This window comes from Galleria mellonella, unplaced genomic scaffold (assembly GCF_026898425.1).
Source record: "Galleria mellonella isolate WM207_F2 unplaced genomic scaffold, CSIRO_AGI_GalMel_v1 utg99, whole genome shotgun sequence".
Taxonomy (NCBI): domain Eukaryota; kingdom Metazoa; phylum Arthropoda; class Insecta; order Lepidoptera; family Pyralidae; genus Galleria; species Galleria mellonella.
In genome coordinates, this window is record NW_026442184.1 from 3,152,978 (window position 1) to 3,178,305 (window position 25,328).

A 25,328-nucleotide genomic window follows, 5' to 3' on the forward strand; every position below is an offset into this window, starting at 1 on the left:
GTTCTATGGGCAGCTGTATACAACGTCGTTAACACCTTATACCAATGCGAATAACGCCCAAAGAGCTAAAGCCACCCAACACTACAGCGATGACATCCCGGACCTCAGTTTGCAGGAGATTTAAATAGGTCTCAAGTAGCTTCAAACCGGCAAGGTACCGGGGAAAAGTGAAACTACAGCAGAGCTTCTGAGAGCATGTGAGAAACCGGTACTTATAATCCATCAGAAGCCATTTAATTTCGTCGTCCATAACGGTATTATGCCGGAGATATGGAGCAGAATTGCGGTGGTCTTGTTCTTCAAGAAAGGTAACAATACCCTACTGAAGAACTCATATCTCTTCTGAATCTCATCTACGTGCTGTTTTCGATAATCTTAAGCAATCGTCTTACGCGGTAACTCAACGACTTCCACTTACCCACACAAGCTGGCTTCAGAAAGGGCTTTAACACCGTAGACCATATACATACACCACGTCAGATTATACAGAAGACCTAAGAATATAATATGCCACTACATCTGGCGTTTGTGAAGGAGTATATATACCTAGAACAATTTATCCAACTAGATAAATCCATTTTCTTCCGAGAGATCAACCAACGAGGTCTAGGCAGTGCATGCAAAATACATGAGTTAGTTGTATCTAGATGAGGAAACTCTTAAATGATAAGAGAGAGAGAGATAAAAGTTGGAAAATAATGTGCTAACTGATTTGTAACATTTATCTGAATCAGCTGTTTCGATTTAATCCAGAAGACTTTTTGTAAGTTTATAAAATTCCCATTATACATACATACATACATACATACATATATATATACATATATATATATATATATATATATATATATATATATATATATATATATATATATATATATATATATATATATATATATATATACATTAACTAACTTAGGTTGCCGTTACGGACGCGGGTCTCTATCTATAAGACCTACGTCCGTTGTTAACATATGCCGCACCCGCTTGGTATGCACTGTGCTCTCCGACGCTTAGGCGCCGGCTGCAGGCCCAGCAAAACATCGCTCTCCGCTTGTGCACGGGAGAGAACGTCCGTAACGACGTTATCGCCCGCGGCTTAGGGGTCCCAACGGTGGAGGAGTTCGTTGTCGACATGGCGAGCAAAATGTTCGCCCGTTTAAAGGGGCCTCGCGCCGCTGCATGCGCGTCGGACGGCCGTCCCACGCCTAGGGACCTCCTGTGCACAGGCGAATAGTGATCGTGATTGCCTCGTCTACCAGTATGACGACTTACCTACCCTTTTTCCCCAATTCCCTCCTCTCGCCCGTTCCAAGTGTGTAATTATATCCCCCGCGTCGGGGGAGGGCCGACATACAATACTATTATTAACATCTATTATATATATCTGGGAACGGGCGAGAGGGGAGAATTACAACTTATAATAATAAAAAAAAAAAAAAAAAAAAAAAAAAAAAAAAAAAAAAAAAAAAATATAACAATCAAAAAAACAAACAAATAATATAAAAAAAAAAAAAAAATAAAAAAAAAAAAAAAAAAAATATATATATATATAAGAAATATACAAGAAAGAAGAAGAGGCCACAACAAAGAATAACCAATACACAGACCACCAGTGTATGCCGGCTCAAAACCCAGTGACCCGGAGGTAGTTGCCTCCGGAGATGCAGCCGGGGTAAAGGGGTTTACCCCGAGACCCCTACCTCACCCGCCTACACTATTAAGGCGGGCAAGAAGACCCGGATGATGATGATGATGATAAGAATAGTTAGGTACTACAATTACTAGACAAAAATTTGTAAGCGGACCACTCCTGCATTCTTATAACCCTCTTGAATATAGTATCGGTAGCGCGGTAATGCTGTTCTCTAAAAGTCTAAACTTTTTTCAATACATATTAGAACTCCAAATAAATATCTACGTATTTAGCTCGAGTTAAGAACTCAAAGTCTATTGATAGAACAAAAATTACAAAGGTTCCGATAGACAGTTGCGACATCTATATTTTTTAAAAAAACATTATTTAACTGAAAAATGTTTATAACATTTACAAAATGTAAATAATGTATTGTAAGTCACAAAGATATTACGAATCTTTTATTTGAGTATAATTAACTTATTAAAACAAATTAAACAAACCTAAAATCGATGAGATTGCGTTGTTTTAATATTATTTTGTATTTATTCAAGCAAAAAGGATGATTTTTTTTTCAAATATCAAATATTTCTATCAATTTTTGGCCATTTTCTGAATACATCATAATATCACTTATATAATAAGTTCCGTAATATTATATTGTTACTGCAATTGTAACGGCAGGTACCTATGACAGAAGAAAAGGGATTGTTAGTAATGGGCCCAACAGCTCTATTGCTACAAATTAATTCATTAAATCTTCTAGAATTCGTCACAATAGGTTAACTGATCTGTTTCCATTGTTATCTATAATCCCTCAGTGGTGTCCCACCAGCGTATACCAATAACATAGACGGAGATAACATTCCATTTTCACCTATTAAAAAAGTATCTATGACAAACTTCAGTTGAATTGAATGCTACCGCGTGCATATCAGTAATTAAATAAAGTAATAAAGTCAATTTTGATCTAAAAATACAAAATTTACATTCAAGAGTGTCATTAAACCTTTATAGTTCTTTTTCTTTATTATACTTTTCGACTATGCTTTTTATCATTCACAAATAGCAAAAGATTGAAAGAGAGAGCAGCTAGCAACACCACTCGCAATGCATTTTAAATTAACAGACCGCTAACAGATGTCGTTGCCAGAACTATATAATTTAACCTAAATTGATATTAGTACGAAAGAAAATTTTGCACATGTTTTGTATTGTAAGTAAATATAAATTTATTTAATGTAAGATTACAGAAATATTGTACGAAGTGTTAATCATTATAAAAGATGAGTACTTACCAAACATTCTTCTTAATCTACTCCTACCTACACAATTTTAATTACAAATAGATTTAGTAGGTACTAAGTACATGAATATTTATCTACGAGATTTGGTTGAGTCGCAAAAACTTACAATGACATTGACTGAAGAAATTTAAGTTTCAAAGGACGAAATCATATGTAGAATGCATTTATTTATTTACTTACCTACCTACATAGTTCATACCAATTGAAATAAAATTAATTAATATAGAATTGACAAAATACAATTGTCAATAAAATGTTTCACATATTGCGAAACTCCAAAGAGGAATGTACCTATAGAGTTACTGGCCATTTCTTTTGCCAGTAATAAGAAAATATGACAATGTGAAAAAATGACAAGCTCTCTAAAATTTAAGATTTTGAAAAACCTTTTATCAATACACTAGGTACTTACTTAAGTTTTAATATAAGGTAGATAGGTATGTATTAAAAAACCACTAAATAACGAAGTCATCAAAATAAAATTAACTGCATAATGCAGAAAATCAAAGAAGAAGATAGAATAAAGTAGTTATTAGTTTGAAATTGAAACCTACAGTGACCACATAAATTACCAAGAAAACATGTTAATGACATATATCCATCTCGCTCTAGCTCGCGAAACAGTGTACGACAAAATGGCGTCCGATCCCGACCGCCAACCGAGAAGTAGCAGCAAACAGCTGTGTGTGTGTGCATTCGATCACCCTCTTTCCTTCGTGAAGGTGCACGTTCGCGGTCAACGGTCGCAGTCTGCTACTACTTCTGGATCATCGAATTGATTTCTCTTGAACGTCGACTCTGGAAATATGTAAGTTGTAATATTTATTCATTTGTTTATTTTAGGATTCGCAGATTCGAGCAGAGGAGGCGATAAATATCTATCTACTTTTGATCTTTTAGCTTTTATTATATCCAGGTTTTCCAGGTTTTGTTGCACTAAGAAGAATTCGTGATGTCATCTGGCTATTTTTAAAAATCTCGCATTTTAAGTAGATTGATAGTTGACTTTCAGCATTTTTTTGGATATCTAGCAAAATGTTAATGTATTATCAATTCATTATAATAAACATTTCAATTTTCAAATATAAGTACCTGTCTACCTACTTAACTCATTGAGCAAGATTTTTACTAATTGTTAAATGTAATATGAAGTAGATATGCCAAATTATGCCAAACGCTATGTCACATTAGTATATTGTATGCCAGTATCGGCCAAAGTGGCAACGTCGCATATTGTTCGACCCATTGGCGCTGTTGCCGTACTACTCTGCCGCGTCCGTGTTCACTGCTCAGTAGAATGTTATCATTTAACATTGAAGTCTAAGTCAGTAAGGTATATGTAATTCTGCAGTACTATGTTACTATGCAGTAGCATTTATTGTTTTTTTCCAAGTACCTTCCAATATTTTTTTCTTATTATTATTAAAATTTGGATGTTTATTGATATGATTGATAAATTTAAACAACAAGATAACTATTACAGGCAATTCATGTCTCATTTTACATTATTGTCAGACCTTGTTTGTTAATCTTTAATTTAATGCTGTTTGGCAAAATAATCTAAATTTTTATTCTAAAGAATAGCTAATATGAAAATGTAGCTTTTTCATAACGATATTAAGCATAAAAACATTTGTACTACCCCACAAATTGTTTACTTTTTCAATTACAATTTGTGAAGGATCACAAGTAGTTTTCTGCATAGTCATAGGTAGGTCAAAGTTCCATCAAGTGCCAATAATCCCAGATAGGTATAAGAAACCTTTTCACATTAACCTGTTCAATATATTTCAGTTCGAATTTCTGTGTTTATTTAAAGATGTTCCTGATCTAGAATGTGATTTAGTATCTGTATATCACATCTATCTAATTTAATCTAGTTTGTGATGAATAACGAGGTTCATATAATACTTCGTATCTCAGCTATCCTGTTTGTCCGCTTTTTATACATTATGTAATTCGTTGGCTGGAAGTCATATAGTCATCTCTTTCTATCTCAGGTAGTTCTTAAATACTGCGATATACTTGTTTCACCAGTTTTCGCATATCAGTTGATCCTCCCTCATACCAAAGAGACTCTCTGTAAAAGTCTGTCCCTTCTGGGCAGTTTTCGATTCCAGGAGTGATAATGCTGAATGTTTTTACTACCCAAGTTAATGTTTCTTTAAAAATATCTTTACTGCTTGATTTACCACCAAATATTAAATGTTACTTGATGAGAGCAGTTATTGGAGACTAATCCTAAGCAGTTGTGTTTGCGTGGCTGTGTTTCGTTTTGTAGGGTGGGATGTGGCAGTAAATTTACAGGGTACAGAGAAATTAGTCCTCAGGAATGGCAACGCATAGGGGGGTATCATGCGCGAAACAGTATACTCTGTTGTCCATGGTACTGCTCATGTCTATAGGCGACGGTTACCACTTTCCATCAGGTGAGCTGTCAGCTTGTTTGCCAGTCTAAGTTGCATAAAAAATCCACAACGAAAATTTATACTTTAAACGGAAATTAGGGCAACTATAATGTTCTACTTTTAGTTTCATTTAAAATGATTTATTAAAAATAAGGTTAATCAGTTCTTCAAACGAAGGGGTAAAGAGGTATCTTCAAGGCCGGCAATGCGCACGTAATGCCCTGGTATCGCATGTGTTCATAGGCTACGGTAACTACTTACCATAAGGTTTTTTTTATACTATTTAGAATGGCAAACAAGCTGACGGCCCACCTGATGGAAAGTGGTAATCGTCGCCTATAGACATGAACAGTACCATGAACATAACAGAGTATACTGTTTCGCCCATGATACCCCCATGCGTTGCCATTACTGAGGACTCAGGTGTTATTCCTCTGTACCCAGTAAATTCACGACATATCCCACCCTTCAAACCGAAACACAGCCATGCAAACACAACTGCTTTAAGGTAGAAACACGAATGAGACAGAGGTCCCCAAGCAATCGACTTTTGTACTAAGTCTCCCTCTGATAAATCCGTATCCTTGTTTGACACCTTAGTGGCATAAAAAATACCTATAATAAGTAATAAGCTATTTACAAATAAAATAGCTGAAAAAACTCACGAAAGCAATATATATAGGAATATTATTATTTGCTGAATCATCATCATATCGGCCGTAAACTGTCCACAGTTGAACATAGGCTTCCACCGTCTCCCGTTTTGCCAATAGTTAACACGCTTGACAGGCGGGTTGGCAACTGCAGTTAGGTTTTTGCAGTTGGCTCCCCCTGAGGAGCGCGCTTTTCCCGAATATTAAGTTCCAAGTTGTATACCTGATTCTTTTAATTATTCAGCGGCATTTTTCGTTTATCCTTCCCGTCCACTTTTCTTTCAATTCATTCACATTTACCTTCCATACTTTATTTCTTTCTCTAGCGTGATTATTATTTCTATGTCTTGTTTACTTTTCATTTTATTATTATCAGGTTGAAATTTTGCACTATTAAGGAACAATTCCCGTTAAGCGTTTGTTTTGTATGCTACCATCTACCGTCACCACAGTTAGGCTTTTGGTGATGTTTAACCCTTAAATACCTAAAGTTTCAAATTTGATACCGGGGTTATAAATCGCATTGGGCGCCTACAATCGATTTTATTTTAATATTTGGCTGTTTACATGTCACCAAATGTTTTTTTTTTTTTTTTTTCAAAATAAATATATAAAAATATCGTTTTGATTTTTTTTTACTATTGTTCCCCATTAGTAAACACAGTAAAGGGTACACTTATATATTTTTTAATTTGATTTAAAAAATCAGGCTTTTAAGAGTTAAAGAGGGACGCCGCTTATCCCTCGATTATTAAGCTCCCTTAGTCACCTCTTATGGCATTCACGGAAAAGGAAGAGAATTAACTGTAACCTTTATTGTATTTATTAAAAGGCAACTACATTACTCACTTTCGCATGAAAACGGATATTTTTCTAACTTTCCTAAAAAAAAAATAACTCGTTAATATATCTCTATGAAATGCTTCGATGAATCGTTATATTGTCCTTCTAAATAACAATTTACTTTAGTTAATTTTTAACAAATTACTAGAAAATATACATATTTATAAGCATATTTAATTTTTCCTGTACCATTTTTGGCAAATATTGCACCACTAGTAATCAGATATTAATATATGTAAAAGCAGTATTCGCTGGTAATATTAATGAAAATACAGCTTGCAGATACTCTTTTCTCTAAAAAAAAGAAAATACAAATTCACTTCTTGTTCAAATTCTATATCATAACCACATTTAGCCTTTAAAAAAAAATCAACTTAAGCTCCTTCTTCCTTTCATACATTCTATAATCATCCACATTCATCGCGATGTTCTTGTTACTGTCGTTACCATGTCTGCTTACACGTAGCGCAATTCAAGCCGCTAAAGTTTACAACTGATCTAACCAAGCAATGTATTTTATCCATATATTTATAGCCGTTATTCCGTAGTACTGAAGTTAAGGGTGACCGGTTTTAGCTGGCCTACTATTAAATAGCATTAATGGTTACTTTTTGTTCGATTTTTCAATGCATTATTCTTTATATTTAATAAAGTGCAATTGTGTTTTTAGATTCTAATTCTTCTATTTAAAATATACCTACGCGTTGCGTTATATGACTCGTTTGTATATCTTATCATTTAATACAGAATCTGGGGAAGTAGGCACTACATAAATAACATTTTAGTAAAACCATTTATCATTATGTTCTTTAACAATTCCCCATCTGTTTTTTTTTATGACAACATTGATAGAAATTGAATTTCCTCTCTTTCTTTTTTGTTCTTTTGCGTATATTTAAAATCTATGTATCTCAAACGATATTCAATTGTGAAAACTTGATGTGCTTGATTTATTTTATAATGATTTCTTATCACCTGCATAACTTCTTTATCTTCTTTTATTAACATAGTTATTTCTGGTGAGGATTTAGGAACTTCTATCAATTACTTTGCATGGAGCTGCTCTATCTATTTATATGATGACGTAAGTCGACGTCTATATAGCTCGCTCGGCAATACTCGGCCTCAATCGACTCGGACTCGTGCCCAGCAGAGAGTCAAACGACCTAACTCGACGCGAGCGTTTATAAAAGCAAAGCGGCAACGCCGCATGGCGAGATCTTAATAAAGGCAGGATTATTGAACTAATATTTAGGTTTTGGAACTAGATATTTGCACTCTTTAATAGAATCTTTTAAAAATGATTTGTTAGGTCTGTCGGTCTTTTGAAGAATTTTATTGGATTATATAATTGATGCTAATGACTAGTCAATGAAATGCTGTGGAATCCGAATTTAGAACACAATATACTTTAAAATGTCTGCTACAAAGACGATTTAAAACATTTAACTAGTTGTTTTGGTTTTGATAATGTATTTAAATTTGTAAAAATGTTCATACATAGTTTTACCTACACAAATTTGTTTATTTTTTTAAAATACTATTTCAAATGAAACCTACCATTGGTTCAAGTAAATATTTATCACTAGTTTAATAGCTAAATGGTTTTTTTTTAGCATTAGAACGTTGCATAGACTGCAACCTTAACCTAACGATCTCACGGAACAAAAATAATTACATTTATGCTAACGTTTACAGAAGTAGAACGCAAGAGAACGAGAATTGCTATCCATGTGACCTCCCAGATATATATAAGTATATATACTTCGCCTACGTTCTCATTCGTTTCACAGAGTAATGTATGCGTCGAAGGTTACCGATTCCTATTTCCGCGACTGATTGCCGTACCCTCTCGCACGCTAGTGTTTATCGATTGTGCTATCACGCTTTCTCCGTTATTTTTGTATTTACGAAGCAACTGCGCAACTTCTGTGCAAGGCTTGCTCTGTATCGTGTACTCATGCTCTCACCACGAAGTATGTCGTCGTCGCCATATTGCGTCCGCCATTTTCTTCTCTCTCTTTCTGCTTGTTGCCAGTGCTGTTATAACCGCGTAACAGAGCGCTCGTATCGTACTATTTCAAATCTTCTCGGTTACTCTTCTACTTCTGGAATCTCTTGCTCAAACAAATTAGGTAGGTACCTACTTATTATTTGTTTACATAATTGAATATTATAAATAAAATGTTGGTATTTTTAGATTAATATGTGTTTTGTTGACGACTGTATAGATATTTTTGTAATGTTTCATCTTGTTTTAACATAGCCACCCTACACTTTTTTTTTCTATCGCTTTTTATAACTACCGACGATTTCTTTTTCCAATAGCCATTAATTTATCTATTTTTGTAATAAGTAGTGTATTTTTAAATCTTTTTCTTATTTTTAAAGATTATTATGTAGCTAAAATGGTTTTTACTTCTATACTTATAATGTATTTTGTTTGTGTCGGTAAATATTTGATTAGTGTTTTGACGTTTTCAATTGACAGTTTTTGAAAACATTCAGAGGTTGTAAACATTTATACTTAGTACACAATTTTTATTATTGTTACTTTTTTTTCACGGGTAGTTACAGTTATTCGTTTATCTCTACTCTATTTTAATTACCTACCTACTCGCCATTCAAATATAAAATTCACACATTTAAGTACCGGCAATGCATTAGTAATTCCACTGGTGTCATTAGAGTCTTTTTTTTTCGATGGGTGAAAATGGTATGGTAACCCCGCCTGCGCTAACGGGATACGCTGGCGGAGCACCAGTGAAGGGTGATAGATGAGAATGAAAACAGGATCGTCATGATGAATTCATCAGGAATTAACCATGATAGTGTCCAGGGGGAACCACGAGGAGGTCGACCTGGTTGAGTATATTGCTAGCAATGGGATTCTGTCTCCATCACTAACAATCCTTTTCCCCACGGTGTCATTAGGGTCATGGGCTGTAATAATCACTTGTCATCGGATGAACCTCATGCTCATTTATCGTTTTCACATAAAAAAAAAAATACATAAGTATCTATTCACAAACGACGAAACTAAATTAAAAAAAAAAATAAGGTCAATACGGGAATAAACTGTTGAATAAAAAAAGAATAATCGTAATACAATAAGTATTCAGACGAATTAGGGATTTCTTTAAGAAGAAATTTATTATAACTAGCATTATGTATTTTTATATAGATAAATAGTTTCTTTTTCACCGCATAAATTACATTTCTATTTTGCCAAAGGTTGACTGGTATAGAATGCTATATAGTATCAAGCCCGCCTTTTTTATCTACCATTTTTTTTGTAATACGGTCAATATAAAATAAATAAATAAACCTTAAAAATATTTCCTTCCGAATCTTCTTCGAACGAAGGACTGGGTTATTACTGTTTTCTGGTTTTCGTTCGATAACCCTCTGCTCTGTTCCACCTTCACCTCATTCGTTTTGGTTTGGCTGCAGTCGCGACATATTTCTATCTCTTTCGTACTCGTGCCTCTAGCATGGATTTCGCGCGCGATAGTGAGTATCAGGAGTTTCGTCTTTGACTTGGCGATCACCATACAGCTCAACACCAAATGAGTGGGGAATTTTATTCCGGTATTCTACGTAATAGACCGACCGGCCGCCATTTTGATTTCATGTTCCATGTTACGTCTTATTGTCTAGGTATTATCGTCTGCTCTTTCCTCTGTTTTAAAAATTAATGTATTTGATACTGTAGACTGTATTTTACTACTCGTTACTGGCCAAACTAATATACGGTATATTAATGCTAAGTTTGATTGTCACCATTTACACTAGACAGTAGAAGACCTATATTTATAGGTTATTTATGTATTTAGTTACTGTAGCAGCATGACTTATCTATTTGATTTTAGACTGGTGAAACGCTGAGAAGTACCTATCTTAGGTTGCGTAGTTTGTACCTTAAAAACAAGAAATAACATTTATATAATTTTGCTAATAGGTTGGTCTATTTTGTTATTACGCGTAAACGTTTTGAAATCAGAAAATAACTCATTGTTCTTTTCACTTGTATTTTTTACTACAGTCATTGGGGTTGATTCTTGACCGCTATCAATCTAAATTTGTCTTTAAAAATCAATATTTTAATTTAACGTCACAACGATTTTTTTTTTTTGTAAGAACATATTTTCTAATGGTTTTAAATCAAAATTATTGTAATCTTATTTTCTGAAATAGTAATCTTGCGAAATTATCAAATTATAATATATAGTTAGGATATATGTATGTTGTTAGGAGAAATGGTATCTTAGAATCGGTCCCAATATTTCTATTTGGCTTTCGTGTTGCTACAACGTAACAATAGTGATCTCGGGGGTATAGGCTTGCCGCTCTAATGGGTTGGAGACTACTAGGGGCCTTGTTAAAATATCAGGTTGTTCACTGTACTAATTCAGTAATAATAGACATATACCTAGGTGTATTGTAACATAAAGTCCAGCTGAAAACTTTTAGAACTTCATTTAGATCTATACTACGTTAGATAGGTAAGTATGTGCTGGAGCATTTAAAATTATCTGTTTGCAAATTCCCTTATCAAATGTTTTGAACGAATATTTCATTAAATGTTATTAATTACGAATCGAGGTTTAATTTACACTCAATAAAGACATCGTTAACAATGAAACTGAATAAATATTTCTTATTACAAATGTGTTGGTTTACAAAATTAAACTCTGCTAAAACGAATCCACTATGAGTTCAAGGTGAAATAGATTTCGCGGCAAAACACTTAGAATTCAAACACCATCCTTATTTTTGTTAAATATTATACATGTTTTCCGTAAAACGAAACTCCTCATTGCACTTGGGAAATAGATTCGACTAATCTAAAAGATATTATAAGAATAGTAAAACCAATAAATATAAGAAAAGTCTTCTTCACAGCATTTATTCAGTTTAAATACTTAAATATAAACTATTAGTTGTTACTTTATTATAATTTTCCAGTAAGAATTTTCTAATATCATTATACTTTGATATATTCCAAAGCGCCGTTATGCCGAGTAGTCCCGGCATGGAATGAGCTACCCCTTCCTTTCCCGTGGGTGTCGTAAGAGGCGACTAAGGGAGCTTAATGGTCGAGGGACGGGTAGCAACGTCCCTCTTAAAACCTCCCCAAAGCCTAACTGAACTGAGAAAAGACAAAATACTTCAGTGGCTAAAATAGGTTAATAAGGAAATATTTGGCGTTTTTATGAATAAGAGAGTTAATGTTAAAAATATCATTAATATAGTGCCAAAACTTGAATTTGTTTATAATTCTATAATAAGAATTGGTTTTGAAGATATGGTAATTATTCATATAAATGAAGTAAAACGAAAATTGTCTTTGAATATATTTTGAAGTGTTTAAAGGGAATAAATATAATCATAGCATCTTGACATCGATGTCCATTCGAGAGCCTTCTAATTATGATCAAGCACGTCGAAGGAACTTTTTCCATATTCCATTGAGAAGAATAGAGCTAGTGAAACAGGTAAACTATAAAAGGAATAGAGGTAGGAAACTTGTAAACTTGTCGAGTTTCGCAGAATGGCATTAAATTATTTAGAAAATGTTCAATAAATAAATGTTGTTGTTTGTAAATAGTGTGATTGCTAAGGGAGCTAATTGGGAAACTGTCTTACTTACTTAGTTGGTAAATATAATTAAATAAATGATAGCACTCATTTATTTACTCGAGGAAGTACAATGATACCGCAACTTATTATTAGTATAAATACAATCAAGAAAGAGCTCAGTGCTAGTGACCTGGGGATAGTCGCTCCCGGAGTTTAAGCCGAGGCAAAAGGAGCCGCCCCGACGCGCCCACCTAACCCTCCTAGGAGGGTCTAGATGACCCGGATTGATTGAAACATAATCCTATCTCATGAGTTGAAATCAATAATACACATTGATAAAATTTCATTAAATACGGTAAATCGATTTCGGAGATTAACATGAACGAACATCGTGACACAGCACTTTATATAGATAGATAGAAACTGTTTGTTTCCACCATAAGATCACAATAGTAAACTTATTATAAATACAAACAATTACAAAAAAATATTACACTGAGAAAACAATGGGCGGCCATATCGCTAAGAGCGATCTCTTCCAGGCAACCTTTTATGCTAAGATTTAAAAGTGAAGGTTTAAAGATGTTTACCAATAATATGAACAAAACGTCATTCAACTTAAGTATATTTGTTAGAAAACTTACAAACAACCCACCAACAGCGGTTAATAACCCCCGTTTAACTGTTCTTATTCCACTTTATTTCTTTTAGAATTTGACACAAGTAAATATGAAATAGGAATTTACTAATTTATTTGACATTATTGTACTGTTATCAATTATTTATTGATATTTAAACATTTGCTATGTTTCACTCTGTCACCTTTATTATTATTGATAAGTGGGTATCGAGCTAGTTTGTAAATCAATTTTCACCGTCTTGTTTATTTTTAAAATTTCTTGTACTCCTCAGACAACAATGGCTACTTCCTTGCCTTGCAACCCTTGAACTCAGCATTCTGGAGCCTTCTTCTAGCAGTTCTAGCAGAAATCTTTTTTCTCAGTGTCTCACTTAGTTCAGCAGCCAATTCAGATATTTTCTTACGATTTTTCAAAGAAATTCGCATTAACTGTCTGTCTTCTCTTGCAGATGTAATTCTTTTCCTTTTACTTCGTATCAAGTTTTCGTGTCCTGTGGTCATCTTGTACCGATTTAAAATATACCTTACGGTACTATGTAGACATTTCATAATCTTTACAATTTCACTTTTATTTTTGTTTTCTGCAAACAACAGCTGGACTTTAATTGTTCCTCGTTCCTTTATTCACGCTTAGGTATTTTTCTAGTTCGTTATGAACTGCCTCACGTAAAACAACAACCAATTTACAATCATTTGTCAACAGTTCTTCACACTGATGAATAGTAGTAAACTAGAAATTTCCCTAAAATTCGACTTACCTGGAAAAGAGTTCACTTCTATTGTGTTTATAGTTTTATGACGTAATGCATTGTTTTGATTGGCTTATTTCAATCTTTAGACGTGTACTGTGCGACAATAGAATCAGTGCAGATTAATATGTAACAAATTTGATAACATTTTTAGGGTGGCAAATACTTTTGGCCAAGGCTGTATGTTAAAGTAGAAAATGATTAATCTAGGAATCAATATTTTATTATCGAAAGAATACAAAGTAATCGCATTATCATACAGTATATCATACTAAAAAATAAGGAAGTTTATAATAATCAATCAATTTATCGATCTGTCATTTTGAATTATACATATTTAATTTTAACAAATGTCACTTTTTAAGGATATTCTAATTATTTAAAGTGTGATTATCAGCCTCCTGGACATGGCGAATGCGAAGTCGGAAGACTATACAAAATCTCAAATCACGACCTACCTACCATAAAACTAATAGTAAAAACGACAAAATATTTATCATTATGTAAGGCAGAGGAAAGAAAAAAAAACCGTTAGGTCGAATAGCACAAAAAATAATCTCCTGAACATAGTTTTAATTTTGGTAATAGTTTCAACCAATTTTCGATCGTAACTCTAAAAATCTGACCGAGTTGTCAAAACCTTGGGTTCGGTCAGAGTTTATATCTACTAGTCCCTAGATTTTAGTGCTTAAATAGTCATTTTGCAAAAAACAGTTTCTTCTTGTGTCTCTCTTTATTCTTACTTATATCATCCCTCATTGATAGTGTTAATGTACACTAACAGACAGTGAAGGCGCCGCGGCATTACAATTCCATTTTCACTCAATGACCTACCTGCCATCATGTGTTATCTATAATTCTCATAACAAGTGGTGACATCTCCTGTTTTTCGACTTCTCTGCTTCTATATAACTTTGCGACTGCTGTAAATAGTTAAGAATACTACGGTGTTCACTAGATGTCGCTAATGACAATGTTGACAGCTATAGATAAAATGTCGCTGCTCTTGGAGTGCCTCTGTAGAGTTCATAGCTCTTTTGACAGTTCCTTATTATCATAGACAATTTTAATGTTTAAAAAAATTAGCAAAAATACGATAACAAAATTGTCGTAAAAGATAAATAATTTTGGTCTGTGTAGCGCCACTAGCGCATCAGCTCGTGATCAGCGCTAGCGCCAGTGTATCGAATAAGTGGTTTTGTTTTTCCTCTTATTGATTTATGCGTGCGCATTTGTTTTTTTTTTTTTTTTTTTTTTAATTTTCGCCTAAGCTTTAAGTGATAGGTATTTGGAAAATAAACATTTATTTTTTTCAATCTATGATTGTTAAGGTATGTTCTAATTCCAATACCTAACAAAGCAATTTATAAATTTCTCAACAGGAGACTATCGTTTTAGCATATTTACCAATGCATAACTGCACAGAACTTATATAGTTCGTATGTATTACTAACTATGATTAACGATATTTACAAATATTTTATTATTGTTAAGAACAAGATAGGAATCTAACCTTTTGTTACTGAGTTGACAAATGGTTAATGTTTGTTAAAGATACCATATTTCAGTTACGTAGCATTTGGTGGGGAAAAGGAATAAGTTGGTGTTGGGTATCTGTCTCGAAATGACGAGATCGCAAAATGAATAGGTATCTTCTTACCAACCTAGTTGGCGAAAAAATTTTTTTAACCTAACCTATATAGATTTATGTATTCAAAACCCAAAAATCGACATACCTATCTGATGATTTTTTCTTTATATACATGTACATACATATCTGTGGGTTTTAAAATATGAATTTTATTGATAAACAGACTTACATATTAATCTGGTATTACAACATAAACTTTGCCAATATTATTATCAAACAACAGATAGGTTTTAAACAAAAAACTGTTTCTTACTTTTGTTTTCATTTACCATAGACAAAAATTATACAATATAATACTGTACATTAAAAGCAGTGAGTAGTTTGCATTCCACAAAATACTAAACACCTCATTGATCTCCTATTGGTATCATACCCAAATAGATCTATAGCTCTTCTAATAACTAGTTGATATTAACTTATATAACCACATATAATCACAAGCAGCCTTCTATAGGATTTTAATAGCAGGTTTTCGTTTTTTGTAACTGAAAATTATGTAGATAGAGCATTGAGTATCAAAAATGGGTAATAATTTAGTCAGCTAATTTGACATTTAGCTGACAAAATTTTGACACACATTGTTTTAATCAAAACCATATGCATTTTTTTCAGTGTTGCAAGTAATCACATAAAAAATTTCCCAGATCAGGTTAATCATTTTAAATTTGAATAAGGCATCTATTTTTCAATATACATATATGTATTGCTTACAGATTAAAGTACATGTCTTACTGAAAATGCCAGTTACTTTCAATGATTTAAATATGTAAAAATTTTATCTCTATACTCAGATATAAATTAAAGTGATCAGTAAAAATAAGCATCTTTATGAATCATAACAATTTTATATCATTTCTATTTTTCAATTTAACCTTACAATATAATTAATGTACATTATGGTAACTATTCATTCACATGTGGATAAATAATTTGATCTGTTTTTGGTAAAGCATTTGTATGGAGGCACTATTTCTAAGACCTGGTATAATTGGTATATTGAGCCTTAATCTACTCTTATAATATCTTTGGGATAAAAGGTAGTGCTAGTATATTGTATTCTGATTCTGTTATTATACTGATACTAAAGTTAATAAAATTAAACACAATATAATAAAATATACTGAAAAATAATTTTTAACAAATGTTATTGAACAAATTGATTGTCATGTTTATCATGAGTACATATGTTGTTACATTTTTTTAATACATTTTTAATTATTTACATTTAATATTCATTAAGGGACAATTATTGTTAAACTTTGTGTAAATGTTAAAAAATATAAGTGACAAAAATAAAATATGGTAGGTGGATAATGTTTCAGTTTCTTAGAATAATATCATTTAGTCTTCTTTATAAAGATCAACACTTTCTAGTGAAACATATTACATATTTATATAATAACAAGTACTGTAGATAAGGGTGTTGGTTTTACAATAATTAAGATATTTCTATGTACTTCTGTATGTTTAATGAATAATTTTAAAATTGTTATCCTAAATAATATAAATAAATATTAACTGTCATAACCATTATAAATTTAAACAGGTATTTTTTTTTTATTTTCAGATATAATAACTCGTCTGATGTGACACGGGATATGCTAAACAATGCAATTAATATTAGATACTGAACCTAGTATAGATGTCAAGAGAAACATGTCAGCTTTAAATCAAGAACCTCTGGGTGAACAAATTGAAAATGTTATTCAGAATCTTAAAAATGATATTTCTAATGGTAACAAAGAAAATATCGAAACACAGAGCAATGTAATAATTGGAGATAATAAAGATCCTATGGTGGAAAATGATAAAACAAGTGACAATGATATTAATGCAACATTTTTACCATTGGTCAATGAAAGCTCAAAGATAGAAGATATTGACGACATAACCAAAAATGAAAACAATATTAAAGAAATATTGCAAAACATAGAGGAGAAATCCACAGTAATAGATGAAGAAGCCAACTCTATTGTTGTTACACAAGAAAATGAACTTGGTGACATTGAAGGTAATGGAATTTCTATTGAAAAGAAATCTAACATTTGTTTAAAACAAGAACAAGTTGTTGAAGAGAAAATAGAGAATACATCAAAAGAGCAAATAAATAATGATTCTTCATCAACTTCTGTTGATGATACTCGATTAGAAGAAAATAAAAGTAATGATATTGAGCTAGATGAGGAAATAATTGTAAAAGAAACCGTAAAAGTAAATGGCCCAGTTACCGATCAAATAAGCAATGAGCAAATTGACGAAATATTTTTAGAAAACCAAGTAAACAAAATTGAAACTGATAGCGAAATTATGATAAAAGGAGAACCTATAGACAACAATGAACCAGTTGTTGATGACAAAATAGAAGAGATATCAAAAGAACAAATATATAATAAACAGATTGATGTGATATCTTTAAAAGAAAATAAAATAGAAGAAATTGCATCCGAAGACGATAAAGTCATTCAAAATTCTGTAGAAGATAATGAAAAAAATCAAGTCACTATTAACAATGATAACAGTAATAAAGAAGAGGATATTTTAATGGAAATAGATAGTGAAGAAGAAGATATTTGTATTAAAGACGTTACAATGAACGAGGAAGATAGTAAAAAACATCCTTCCACTGAAAAAGATAACAATAAAATTGCTGAATTTGTAATGGAAGAAGACAACAAGATTGAAACTATTAATCAAGAAGGCGCAGGAACGATTTCTATAAGTAAAACAAATGAAAATACAGAAGTCGAGAATGTTAACTTTGTAATGGAAGTAGACAATAAGTTTGAAACTACTAATCAAGAAGTCGCAGGAACGATTTCTATAAGTAAAACAAATGAAAATACAGAAGTCGAGAATGTTAATAGTGAAGAAAAACAACTATATAAAGCATCAGAAGAAATAATTGTAGCAATGGATACAGTTACAAGCAGAGAACAAGGTGTAATATCCATAAAGTTAAAAGATAGTGAACAAGTTTTTGAAAGTGAGACTGACGACAATAAAGAAAAGGTTTTTTCTAATACGAATGTAGATGAAATTAACAAAGTTGATGTAGTACAGGAAGATAAAATTAGTAGTCAAGATACAAAATTAACTGTGACGCAAGAGGAAGCAAAAGATGATACAAGTGTAACAACGTCAGTTTTAAAATTATCGAATACCCTTGATATCTTGTCAGATGAAGAGGATGAGCCTCCAACAACTGCAAATGAAAATAATAACGAGAGTAATCCTACTGAAAAACAATGCATTAATATTGATGATGATGATGACATTATGGTAATAGAAGATGCAAATAGTGAAGAAAGTAAAAATGAAACAAGTAAAGCTGAAATAGAAGCTCCCCATGAAGTAAAATCCAATATACATGACATATATGATAAGACAGCAATTCGCAAAACAAATGTGGATACTTTAACAACAGGTATGTAATTATTTCTTTCTTTATCCTTACTGAACAGTGACTTAATCATAAATTTTACATTCTATTATATTAATTACAGAGCATAAAACCATTCAGAAATTGGAAGGAGATAATACAGAAAATAGTGTCCAACAACAAGAAATCGAAAAAGTTAGTACTGTAAAAGAGGCTGTGGAAGAAAAGAAACCTCTAGTTCCAGATAATTTCCTAAAGACATATAAAAAGAGCTTAAATGATATGACGAGAGATGATCTAGAAGAGTTTTGTATATTAAAAATTGTGGAGAGTATTGTAGACAGGAGTAACTTAAGTGAAATTAAAGCAAAATTAAAGACTTTGACTCAAAATGTTGATGAGTATAAGAAAAAAGTCATGATGTTAACAAAACAAAATCGTGATCTTCAAGTAGTATTAAAATCTGTGCAAGAAGAACAGAAGAAAAAAATGGATACCATTATAACACCTTTGAAAATTACCAGATCAGTTGGTATGCAAGTTTTAATGACTGAAAAACCTGGTATAAGAAGGAAACCATTACCTAGTTCAACAGCAGCTACCCTTAATAATAATAATAATAGCCCCAATACCAGATCAGGCCGACTTCCTATTCAAAGTCCAAGGACTACAAAGCAGACTGCTCCCCTACAAATACCTGTACCAAGACTCGTTCCAGCTTCAAACAGTGCTGTTGTAAAAACTCCCTCGCCTATATCTCAGATTACAGGAAAAACAGTAGCTCCATTAAATGGCGTTAAAAATCCTTCACCAGCCCAGAAACCAGAAAAAAGGCCACATAACAAAGTACAAATGTCAGTCACAGTAGACTTGACTGATGATGAGCCACCTTCCAAAATAACAACTAGAAGTTCACCAGCTACACCACCAGTACGATTGGTGCCTCCTCAAAATCTAATGGCTCCACAAAGGCATCAGTTGAGTCAAAGTAGCCCAAGGAAAGTGTATATACCAATAAGTGGTCCACAAGGAAATATTAGGCCAGGTCAGACAATCATGTTAAAATCAGCACCTACACAAAGTGAGTGTTTTCAAATTGGGTGCAAATCTTGTACTATGTGTATATAATATTAATTTCATTTGAAATTTCATTTCAGATCCAAGACCACGGGGTCCTGCACCTCAATTAGCTAGAATGCCACAAAACCAAGTAAGAATATCTAGAGTACAGAGCAGGCACCCAGCCCCTCTTCCTGATGCTATGAAGCAATACCAGCCTCCACATTGGAAGGCGTTGCCGCCAGCGCCTGATCTCAAATTATCCAAAGTGGAGAATGGAATTGTAATCTCATGGAAAATTGAAGGCTACCTAGAAGACAGTTATGAAGAAATTGCTAGTTATCAACTCTACGCATACCAAGAAACTTCATCACCACCCAGTACTGCATTATGGAAAAAAATTGGTGATGTTAAAGCACTGCCTTTACCAATGGCATGTACATTAACCCAATTTATGGCAGGTTTCAAATACTATTTTGCTGTTAGAGCTGTTGATATAAGATCTCGACTTGGACCATTTAGTTTACCTGGAAGTATATTGCTCTTGAATAAAATGTAAGACTGATGTTTATTATTTTAGTTGTCTGATTATGTTTGGTGCCTACAATGTTATACATTGTGTGGAGAATGTAAGATGCAAGTGATAATTTTTAGTTGTATTTAGTTTAGTTATTTATTTTACTAGTTTCTAATTCTGTATAGAGCATGAGCATATTAGTTGTAGAGTTTTATTTTAAATTTTTCTATTGTAAAAAGGATATATTAATATTGAAGCCCAACAAAGGTGTTGTAAATAGTTAGTTAAATTAGAATATCCGAAATAAATACATGGACACTTCAAAAGAATTTTTAGATCGTGCTTTTTTTAAAATGTACCTAGTTTGTATAAAATTTAAGAAGTCTAAGTACTTACTTTGTATAATTTTAAATTTGACGTAACTGCCATTTCTGATGAAAACTATTGTGCAAGTAATAAAAATTGTCCAATACCTTCCAATATTCAGTTAATTCTGAATCATTTAGAAATTTGTAATTACAATTTTTATAACTACCTAACAACTGTTTTATTCAAATATATTGATTCCGACTCCAATAATCTTTGGAATGTAAGTTTTATATAAAATTAATGAGAATGTGATAAGCGGTCTAATCTAAAAATTACAAAACCGTAAATGCCCAATTTGAAACAAATTTCAGCATAAAATTGTATTGAATTGATATTTATTAAAAAAAAAAAAAAAAAAGAATCTACCATGAATTCGTCAATCTTAAAAACAAAATAAACGACATCTGAAATATAAGGTCGTTTTTTTCCCCCGTACTAGGACTGGAATTTTACAAGAGAATAAACTCATTTAATACACCCAGTGTTAATACCTATATGAAGTTGCATTAGTAAAATATAAGAAGTGAGCAAAATTTAGTGAATTATAGGTGTATTTAAAACAGAAATTAGGTGAGTTTTGTCCATAGATTTAGTTTATTTGTTCATATAACGTACAAAACCTTAGACTATGCAGTATACGTATATTTCAGTCTAAGGTCTTGTCTACCCCTGAATTGACTGGTGCTCACCCCAGAATAAGTGGAGCTTTCAACTATAGGCAAAGTCATGTCTGAGAGTATATATGTGTCATATTTAAGAAACCAGGCCCCCCCGGAAATAATTTTAAATATGCCAATATTGATAGGTAGCATATTTGACTGTAAATATAAATATCGAAAATTAACCGTCAATTTGGTGAATGAAACTGTTAACGAACTACCTCTGATATAAATAGATTTATAGGTGATGACTTATTTAAGTTGCGATAGTTGCTCGATACTTACTACCATTTTTTTAATACAGATTTTATTGACTAGCAACAGATAATGCGGACTCTGTAGAACGATTTAAGAACTAAATCATGGTCTTACATTTGTTGTTTTTGCCATAGATTATAAAGTCGCTCCATGTCTGAGAAAGGTGCGTTTAACCTATTTAACAGCAGAGAAACAGTCGTACTACTTCATACCATTTTTGAACAATTGTTTGCTCAGTGGTTTTTGTTACTTATAAGAAAAAATCCCGATTGAAATTATTCACTCGTAAGTCTAATATAATCCGTCAATGGTCATCTATGAAGTAATAAATATATATTACTACTTGTAGCATAGACTAAATAATAAATTTCTTTGGTATTATTTATTAAAAATTGAGTTGACCTCACAGATGTCTAAAGTTATGGCTATACCAATATCATTTATTATATCGATAATATCAATTATTTAACGATAAACATGAATTCAGTTTCTTTATTTTTTTACACTAGCAGTAATTTTAAAAGTGTCATAACGGAAGTGACTAACTGTCACTGTCAAGGTGTCATATGCTGCCAACATTTTCAAGAAATAAAATTTATTATCAATTACACATCACTTTAAATAAAACGGATTAATTTCCGTTTATGTAATCATTTCTATGCAATATCAAAAAGAAAGATAATATTTTTCTGTATCAGCTATGGCAGAATATATCAAATAGCGCTTAATTAGTAAATATTATAAAATTATCCGCTTTTTAGTATTTTTATTATGTAGGTAAATAATAATTTGTAAAATATATAAAGAAACTATATTATGTAAGTGTATATTAACAATATTGTTCAATAAGGCATTTATTACTTATCCACGAATTACAGCTTTATATATAAAGTAAGTACATTACTTAAACTATAATTGAATTGTATGGGATGGTCACAGATGATCTAATAGCGAAATTTTTGTGTATTCATAAGTTTAAAGGAAGTGACTAGTCCTAAAGTCTAGTATTCAGTGCTGCCAACCATATATTTTCCTCAACACACTGGAAAAAACAATAGTCAGTTTTCTTTAGCTTCGCGTTTATATCTCATGTTATCGAGCTATCTAAATTTTTTAATAATAGTAATACAACGAATAAAATATTATCATCATCTTTGTATAACACTTTTGTTTATTGTCGAATTGTGTTGTTTTGTATTTGATTTGGTGGAGTAATATTTTAATAAATTCTCGAATATATTTGAGATAACTTGATGTAGATTGACATATCGGTTTCGCAAGTAGGTACAGAGGTGTTTTATTTGTGTACATCGTGTGGAAAATATTAACGGGATTTGATGATTGATTTGTACAGTGTTGTTCGTTTTTCCAAATATATATTCGGTTATCTTTCAGTGTGTTATTTGTGTATTGTGCTCTAAGTATTCAATGCTGCAGTGTAATTTGTGTGGTGTCAGGTGTTTGTTTGTCGCTCAAGGCGTGTGAGCTATGCTGACTCCTCGTCGATGCTGCGACGTTAATACGCGGCCGGTATGTATGTTTAAGTTTGGCATTATATACCTAGCTACTATTCCTCATCATTTTAGTCTATCAAGCAATAAAAATTTAAAGTCTAAGAGCTCATAATTGGTGGTGGTGGTTTCTCTAAAGAGCTGGATTGTTTTTTTGTGTGTAGTTATACATATAAACTTTTCTACTATTTATGTTTCTTTATAATAGATTATGTAAGTACCTGTACACCTACTCCGTGTTAAATCCCATAGCTCCCATGGCAAGTCTAGAATGAATGAGTGTATGAAATGTCTAGAAGACATTCTCATATTGGATGTTACCCAAGTAATATTACTAATCTGAATAAAAACGTTACAAAAGTTAATCACATTTGAACACTGAAGGGATTTGAATAAGATTTGGTGTCCTGATGACTTTATAATAAAACTTAGGTGTAGCTTTATATTATTACTTAGTACAATTTTTTCCTACTACAAGTTATTACAATATTCACAAAACAACTATGATTTCCACAGATAAAATTTTTGCTTAATGTTATCATCACTTCATTGGTATACCTTAAAAGTAAAAAAGAAGAAATGTTAAAAATTGTGATAAACAAATATGGAACAAATATTTATATTGTTCATATATCATACATTATAGGGACGTTAGTTATATACAACTTTAAACCAAGTTTGTATGTAACTATAACAATACTATCTATCTTTATTATGTAATTATGTGAAAATAACAACTTTGCATGTGATGATACACTCCTATGGTTTTAAGCTTGCAATATAATCAAGTGTTACTTAATATTGTAGGAAAAATATATATAATACATATAAAATTGTTTGCCCTGCCTGATTTATCATCATCATCATTATCATAACAACTATAAAAATTCACTCAATTAATGAATGGATATTCAAAATATAGTTATATAAAATATAAAAAAAAATACAAGAATAATGACACAAAGCCAACAGCCGTACCACTAAATGTGAGATCTTTCAGGCAACTTTAGAGTGAATAGGACTAATTAAACTTTTATTTATTTAGTTTATAATAAATTACTTATTATATAACTATATATTCATAATATGTAAAATTAAATGATAAATGCTTATAATGGAATCCCACTTACATTAGGTACATAGAAAAGAATATAAATTATATAACCTATTGTTTATATTGAAGTTTTTTGTTATTATATTCTATTGTTGATTTCTTCAATACCTAATAATAATACAATAATTAACAAGTGCATGTGATAAAACCATGAATACCTGATTATAAGATGAGTTTATAGCTGCCGTATTGATTTTATACTGTTATCATGTAGTCTTACAGTACTTTACAAAACTAACAACATCACTCTTATAAAAATGTATTGAACTGTTAAGTTTGTCATAACAATTTTTATATATATTTTATTTATTTTATATGTAATTTTGTATGTTAACACACTAGGTTTATAACTTTGATTTGGCTTTTGCTGTCATAATATTATAATTATTTTTAATGAATAAATAAAAAAATAAATCTTTATATATATGTATAACAGGAAATTTTATGAATGTACAATGTTTGTTGTTTCCGAGAATTGTTTCGACTTAATCCAGAAGTCTTCTTCAGGGAGAGTATGGCATTTTGCATAATAATGTCTTGCCTTGCAAAATAAAAAAAAGATAAAATAGTATCATAAACATATCTAACATAAACATCTGATTATTAGGGACAGCTCTCTCCTTGTTAGAGAGGTAGTTAGCATACTGTTACTGCATCAGCTATATGACTTCTGTGTACAGATGTATTTTTCTTGGACTGAGACACTTTGATTCTATGACAAATTATTGTTAGTAAAGAGGATGCTAGTTTCTATTGTTATTAATATACTCATATCCTGTCAAGTCGATATTTGATACTTCACTTGAGTCTTGCCATTGTATAATATTTATGTAGTTAGGAGCATATTTTCATACATTAAAAAGAAATTGATTCCTTTTAAAGGCATCTCCTTTTACAACATCTTGAGGATAGAGAAAAGTTGTACACATTTACAAAATATCATTAAAATCAGTTGATCCAGTTTCGGTGATTGGTTTGTATGAAATACGAGA

General features: G+C 31.7%; 2 protein-coding genes and 1 long non-coding RNA gene across 4 annotated transcripts in view; 2 read left to right on the forward strand and 1 right to left on the reverse strand.

The window, feature by feature from the left end:
• Positions 1-3,616: 3,616 nt before the first annotated feature.
• On the forward strand, positions 3,617-21,305 carry LOC113521333 (activating transcription factor 7-interacting protein 1). 2 transcript variants are annotated; one of them, XM_026906852.3, is made up of 4 exons: positions 3,617-3,751; positions 17,038-18,894; positions 18,974-19,930; positions 20,007-21,305. In XM_026906852.3, exons 2-4 carry the CDS (start codon positions 17,079-17,081, stop codon positions 20,465-20,467), a joined length of 3,234 nt encoding a protein of 1,077 aa, XP_026762653.2. In that variant the 5' UTR covers positions 3,617-3,751; positions 17,038-17,078; the 3' UTR covers positions 20,468-21,305. The 2 variants fall into 2 exon arrangements, with proteins under 2 accessions (XP_026762653.2, XP_026762652.2); XM_026906851.3 differs by lacking the exon at positions 3,617-3,751 and adding an exon at positions 8,849-8,982 and having other exon boundaries at positions 20,007-21,304.
• Positions 11,732-15,301, reverse strand: LOC128202478 (uncharacterized). Its single transcript, XR_008253804.1, has 2 exons — positions 14,654-15,301; positions 11,732-13,828 (listed from the first exon to the last, which is right to left on the reverse strand). It is a non-coding gene; the product is annotated as an uncharacterized LOC128202478 (long non-coding RNA).
• Positions 21,306-22,765: 1,460 nt separating the features above from the next.
• LOC113521408 (uncharacterized) overlaps positions 22,766-25,328 on the forward strand; it is a 138,186-nt gene continuing 135,623 nt past the window's right edge. Inside the window, exon 1 of the mRNA XM_031912729.2 lies at positions 22,766-23,241. The gene's annotated coding sequence lies outside the window, so the exon portion shown is untranslated. The remainder of the gene's footprint in view (positions 23,242-25,328) is intronic.